The sequence below is a fragment of the Ruditapes philippinarum genome, unplaced genomic scaffold, assembly GCF_026571515.1.
Source record: "Ruditapes philippinarum isolate M1 unplaced genomic scaffold, ASM2657151v2 ctg5805_1_1_1_1, whole genome shotgun sequence".
NCBI classification, from domain to species: domain Eukaryota; kingdom Metazoa; phylum Mollusca; class Bivalvia; order Venerida; family Veneridae; genus Ruditapes; species Ruditapes philippinarum.
The window spans coordinates 139,272-145,485 of NW_026864160.1; the positions used below are offsets into that span (position 1 = coordinate 139,272).

General features: G+C 36.2%; 2 protein-coding genes across 2 annotated transcripts; both read left to right on the forward strand.

Annotated features, from left to right (window-relative positions):
- Positions 1 to 929: 929 nt before the first annotated feature.
- LOC132724648 (uncharacterized) lies at positions 930 to 5,023 on the forward strand. The gene is made up of 2 exons (XM_060709583.1): positions 930 to 2,612; positions 4,886 to 5,023. The coding sequence occupies exon 1, from the start codon at positions 1,139 to 1,141 to the stop codon at positions 2,606 to 2,608; it is 1,470 nt and encodes a 489-aa protein (XP_060565566.1). The 5' UTR covers positions 930 to 1,138; the 3' UTR covers positions 2,609 to 2,612; positions 4,886 to 5,023.
- Positions 3,659 to 5,503, forward strand: LOC132724654 (uncharacterized). Its single transcript, XM_060709588.1, has one exon. The coding sequence runs from the start codon at positions 3,659 to 3,661 to the stop codon at positions 5,501 to 5,503; it is 1,845 nt and encodes a 614-aa protein (XP_060565571.1).
- Positions 5,504 to 6,214: the final 711 nt, after the last annotated feature.

The following is a 6,214-nucleotide window of genomic DNA, read 5'->3' on the forward strand; positions in this document are numbered from 1 at the left end:
AGCGAAAAATGTATGTTTTTGTATATAACTCTTTTTGTTGGAAATGACTGAAAACCAGATATATGTATTAACACGATACTTTCCGCTTCGTTCGTTATATGCTGCTTGCACAACTATTTTGTATTACGAACTTGCAACTCGAAGCGGAGCAGAATTTATCTATCGTATTTTCCTTCAAATTAATTATATACTCGTTTCAGAGTTTACCATAAACTTCAAAATATAATTTTGCATCATTTACTATTTATTTATTTATTTATTTATTTATTTATTTATTTATTTATTTATTTATTTATTATTGGATCACAAACCTTCTCTTATTTTGAGAATTTGTATTAAAAAAAAATATTACATGCTTTGCGGTGGTTTATAGACATTTATTTTATGCTTTTCAGTGGATTACTGATTTATCCGTGAAAATTATATTTGATAATTTCACAGTGAAAATTATCAAAATATAATTTCACACTTTTCAATGACGAAACTACTTTTTTAAGATTTTCCCCATGTTGTACCTCAATTTTATTTTTGCTGACTATTCCGTCAATATCAGGCTGTTTAAAGAAAAGCAAAGCTGAAATTGATAAATAACTTATATGTCAAAAGTAATAAAAAGAAGAAAACTTACAGTAAGTTACTTCTATTCATTAAAATTACCAATCACCAAATATCGTCTCTTTAATTTTTTGTTTCATTTTACAGTCTGAAAAATACATTCCTTCCACATGCAAAACTGCTCTTGATGACATTTGGGCATATTTAAGTATCCTACAAGCAAAAACTGCAGTGTGCTTTATGAAAACTTGAAAAGCAATGGCAGCTTTCAGTCGAAGAATATGTAAAACAACCCAGCGTTCGTAAGGCTTCCAAGTTTTCCAATTTTATTTCATACAATACGTTACCTAGAATGCTACATTCAGAATTTCTCTTGCGACCTACTTTTGACTCGCTTGTTTTGGTTAGTGAGTGTTTTCCCAACCTCACTTTCAGATAACCAATCAAGTACGCACTTCCGTATAGACCACGTGACCTCGCTTTCGATCTTGGCGACCGTACAAATCGGACGTGTTTTTACATAGCTCCAGTAAGACTCGTATTTTATTTTATTTGTTTGAAATTATTATTTTTTGACAATACTATGTCGGAAGAACAAATCCGTCGCTCCAAAGAGCAAGAAGACGGAGAAATATTGGATTATGAATCCACGCCTTCGCGTGAAGCGCAATTAGAAGGCGAGGGAGATTCTGTGCAGTTTCAAGGGAAAACCCCGACTAAGAAACGTTCAAATTCTCGAAGCAAAGATTCGGGAAAAACTAAATATCAGATGCTGGAAGAAAAATTTGATTCGAAAATTCAGTGTATGGACAGTAAGTTAGACCGTCTCTTTAGTATTTTATCTTCCAAACATTCTCCCGGAAATCCATATTCTGATTCTGATAGTACAGATGACGATATTTCGGATAGAAGAAATTCGGATAAGAATTCAGGTTTACCAAAACGTGATGACATCATTACAATTCCATCAAATACGGATGTTGATAATTATTTGAATGACATTGATCCAGAAGCTTCTAATTCTGAATTACAGAAGTCGTGTGATAAAAATGATTCAAATTCAACGTTGTCTGAAAAAACAAAAAGTTGTCTTGTTGAATTATTTGGAGAAGACGCTCTTTTACCAAGTAAAGAACCGGAAGAGAATGGTATATTACTTGATGATGCTCAGAAATCTGTAATTTCAAACAGTTATAGGACTAAGAATCCACAACATTTGTCAGCCTATAATGAAAATCTACTTGATGAATTTCCAGTTAGCAAAGAAACAGAAAAATTTCTTCAAGTACCTCAAATTGATCCATTATTTGAATCTTTACTTATAAGAAAACATGGTGAAAAAGCATCCTTCGCAAATTCTAAACCCAAAGGGATGACAAGTTTATATTCTCAACCTTGCAAGAGTGTAGAAAGAATTGCCTACAAAGGCTCCCATGCAGCTCGCATAGGAATGATAACTCAGGCCTATGTTCAACAAGGACTAGGGAATTTATTACAGGTACTTCTCACAGGTAATTTTGATTCTGAAGATCTAGTTAAACAAGTGAGAAATATTTTTGCTATCACTACCAGAAGTATGGATCAGTTTGGCCGGACAGGAGCCTTTTTCCACATAATTAGAAGATCTTTAGCTATGTCTGACACATCTCTCTTTGAATTACATGATCATGGGAAATTCTCAAGTTTACCACTATCAGGTGAAGGGCTTTTTGGTCCAGATTTTGAAACTTTGTTAAAGCAACGCAAAGAAAGAAAAAAGCAAATAGATGAACTTTTGCCAGATTTTCGCAAAAAAGATACAGTGTATAAACGCAAATTGAATTCAAATTCAAAGGCTAATGAACCACCTGCAAAAAAGCCATTATATGACAGACAGCGCACTGTAACTTCCTCCAATAGTTCAGATACTTTTCGTATTCCAAAAGTCACAGTATCTGCAGTCAACTCCTCCAGTAAATATCAGGGAGACAGGGCATTCAGCTATGGTAAATCAAACCGTCCCGATACCTCCAAATCTGTTGGCAGAGGACGTGGACGATCAGATAGAAAATGACTCGGTAAGTACTATAGCAAAATTTCCAGAGATACCTGTGGGGGGAAGACTCAGTCATTTCTTTGCAGAATGGCAGAAAATAACAAACGATCAATGGGTTTTAGATATTATTCAAAATGGCTACAAACTGGAATTTATAAAAAAGCCACCGTTTTTGGGCATAAAACATACAAAAGTAAATTCAAGAGTTTCAGATTTAATCGGTATAGAAATTCAAGAGCTTTTAAAGAAAAATGCTATAGAAACAGTCCATCCGACTATGATAAGAACCGGTTTTTACAGTACATTATTTCTAGTAACCAAAAAGAATGGGGAAATGAGACCAGTAATAAATCTCAAACCCCTCAACATGTATCTCAAGAAAACACATTTCAAGATGGATACTATGAAAAAAGTGCTGAATCTAGTTCGAAAAGGGGATTGGGCATTCAGTCTAGATTTAAAGGATGCTTATTTTCACATCCCTATTCACAAAAAACATCGGAAATATCTCCGTTTTTGTTACAAGGGAATAGTTTATCAATTCAGAGCTCTGTGCTTTGGACCAACAGTAGCTCCAAGAGTTTTTACAAAAATCACAGCAGTAGTAGCTGCACATCTTCGAAAACAAAGCATACGCCTATTGACTTATCTAGACGATTGGTTATCAATAAATCAGTCCAAACATTATCTGATTCAGAATCGTACAACAATGCTGAATCTTCTTTTCGAGCTAGGTTTCATAGTCAACAAAAAGAAATCCAATCTTGTCCCTTCACAATCAGTAACTTACATAGGGGGTCAGTTTGCTTTAGACAAGGGGTTAGTATTTCCAACTCCAGAGAGAGTTGCAGGCCTGAAAATGTCGGCACAAAATTTACTTTTGGGTCAGAATACAGCCGGGGACTATTTAATATTTCTAGGCAAAATAGCTTCTTGTCTGGATCTGATACCAAATGCAAGGTTGTTCATGCGTCCGATCCAACATCATTTGCTGCAAAATTGGAGTCCCATAAGAATGTCGTTTTCACATGTAATACCAGTTTCACATTCACTAAAATATCATCTACAATGGTGGTTACAGGAAGTGAACATTCTCAAGGGCTGTGGTTATCTACAGAGTCAAACAAATGTGTCGATAACCACAGATGCAAGCAGTACATGGGGTTGGGGTGGACATATGAACAGCCTTACTGTGCAAGGACGTTGGACTCCTTTACAACAACTCCAACACATCAATTGTTTGGAGATGGAAGCTGTGATCAGAACAGTAAGACATTTCCTACCCCGCCTGAAACACAAAAATGTATTGATACGCTCGGACAATATGACAGTTGTACAATACATCAACAAACAGGGGGGTACGAAATCTCTGAATCTCTGCCAGAAAACTTGGGATCTTTGGACATTGGCACTAGCCAATGGCATGTCACTGAAAGCAGCTCATATAGCTGGAGACAAGAATATACTGGCAGATGCTCTGAGCAGATACAGAGTAAAGGAGACAGAGTGGTCCTTGAACAAAACAGTTGTGAGGAAAGTTTTCAGCATCTTGGGTTTTCCAATGATGGATCTGTTTGCGACAATAGAAAACAAACAGACACAACTGTTTTGTACTTGGATTCCTCACCCAGCGGCATATGCAGTGGATGCCCTCTCAATCGCATGGACGAACATGTATGCCTATGCATTTCCACCGATAAAGTTGATACCACGTGTTCTGTCTCACATGCAGAAATATCAGTGTACACTAATTCTAATTGCTCCGAATTGGCCGCGTCAACATTGGTTTCCGATTCTACTGCAAATGTTGATTGCACAACCACTGATACTACCCGTGCAGTCGGATCTATTGTCTCAAGTCAAGGGGAGAATTGTACATCCTCGACCCGAGATTCTAAATCTGACTGCATGGCTCATATCGACAGATACTATGAAACAAGAGGCTTTTCAGAAAAATCTAGAAAATTACTGGCAGCCTCATGGCGATTGGGCACTAAGAAAGACTATAGATCTAAGTTCAAAATTTTCAGTCATTGGTGTAGTGAACAACAAATTGATCCATACACAGCATCTCTAGAACAATGCATAAATTTCTTATCTGAAAAATTTTTTGCAGGTTCTGCATATAGGACTTTATCTGGCTATAGATCTATGATGTCTTCTGTATTACCTAGGGTTGATAATTTTGCTGTTGGACAACACCCTGTAGTCATAAGGCATTTAAAGGGCGTATTTAATGAAAGACCACCTTTAAAAAAACTTGTTCCTGAATGGGATTTACCTTTTGTTTTACAGGCACTAACAGAGACTCCTTTTGAACCGTTGAGAAAAGCGTCCCTGAAGCATCTTACATGGAAAACAAGCTTCCTTATTGCTGTAACATCTTTCAGACGATGTAGTGATTTGCAGAATCTCAAGCTTGGTGAGGGAAATGTTAACATACAAAATAAAGGTATAAGTTTCATAAGACAAGGCCTTTCCAAGCAAGACAGACCAAATCATGTTCCTACACCTGTGTTTATTCCGGCGTTTCCAAAGAACAAATTATTAGATCCTAAACGCTGTTTGGCTGTGTATTTAAAACGCACTGAACAATTTCGAAATATAGGTACAGAATCTGATGTCACTGAACTATTTCTTTCGGTTAACAAACCTCATCGACCAGTTACAGCACAGACAATTTCAAGATGGATTGTCAAAGTTATCAAATATGCATACAAGAACAGTAAAAAGAACATTAAAAATGTGAAAGGTCACTCAACGAGAAGTATAGGTCCTTCTTGGGCACTTTTCCACGGTGCAACAGTGAAAAGCGTGATGGAGTCCGCTGACTGGTCTAAGGAGACCACTTTTGTGAAACATTATTTCACTACTGTAAATGTAGATTTTCTAAAAACTACTCGTGATAAATAGACGAACTGTCAGTCGTATCTTGGCGAGTCGAATTTGAGGAAATTTCAGTGATTATAGTTTTTTAAACTGATATACGTTTAAGTGTTGTACATATGGGTTGTACAGAATATATACTGTAGATTGTATATAACAATGGGATGTACAGTATTTGGTTTTTAAAGGTACTTTGTACAGACAGTGGGTTGTACAGGATATTTCATATGGTATATCACCAGTGGGTTGTACAGGATATTTCATATGGTATATCACCAAGTTGCATTCAAGTATTTAGATATTCAAAGATGCCTGAAGAAACAGGATTCAGTACTTAGTAAGTACATTTTAGAGTTTATAAACTTTGTTATTTTGGGTTTATATTGTTTTTAGTATATTGGTAAAACTGAAACCCACCTTCCTGTTTAAATATTGCTTCCAAATCAGATTAAATTCTGAATGTAGCATTCTAGGTAACGTATTGTATGAAATAAAATTGATAAATTTGAAAATCAAGTTATGATTTTATGAATACAATACTTACCTAGAATGCTACATGAACCCACCCTCCTTCCCCACAGGACTTCAGTTTTTCAATGGCGATTTGTAGGTCGCCAAGAAAGCGAGGTCACGTGGTCTAAACGGAAGTGCGTGCTTGATTGGTTATCTGAAAGTGAGGTTGGGAAAACACTCACTAACCAAAACAAGCGAGTCATAAGTAGGTCGCAAGCGAAATTC

Excerpts from the sequence above, each read along its gene's own strand:
- LOC132724648 (XM_060709583.1), top strand. The coding sequence starts at position 1,139 with ATGTCGGAAGAACAAATCCGTCGCTCCAAAGAGCAAGAAGACGGAGAA.
- LOC132724654 (XM_060709588.1), top strand. The coding sequence starts at position 3,659 with ATGGTGGTTACAGGAAGTGAACATTCTCAAGGGCTGTGGTTATCTACA.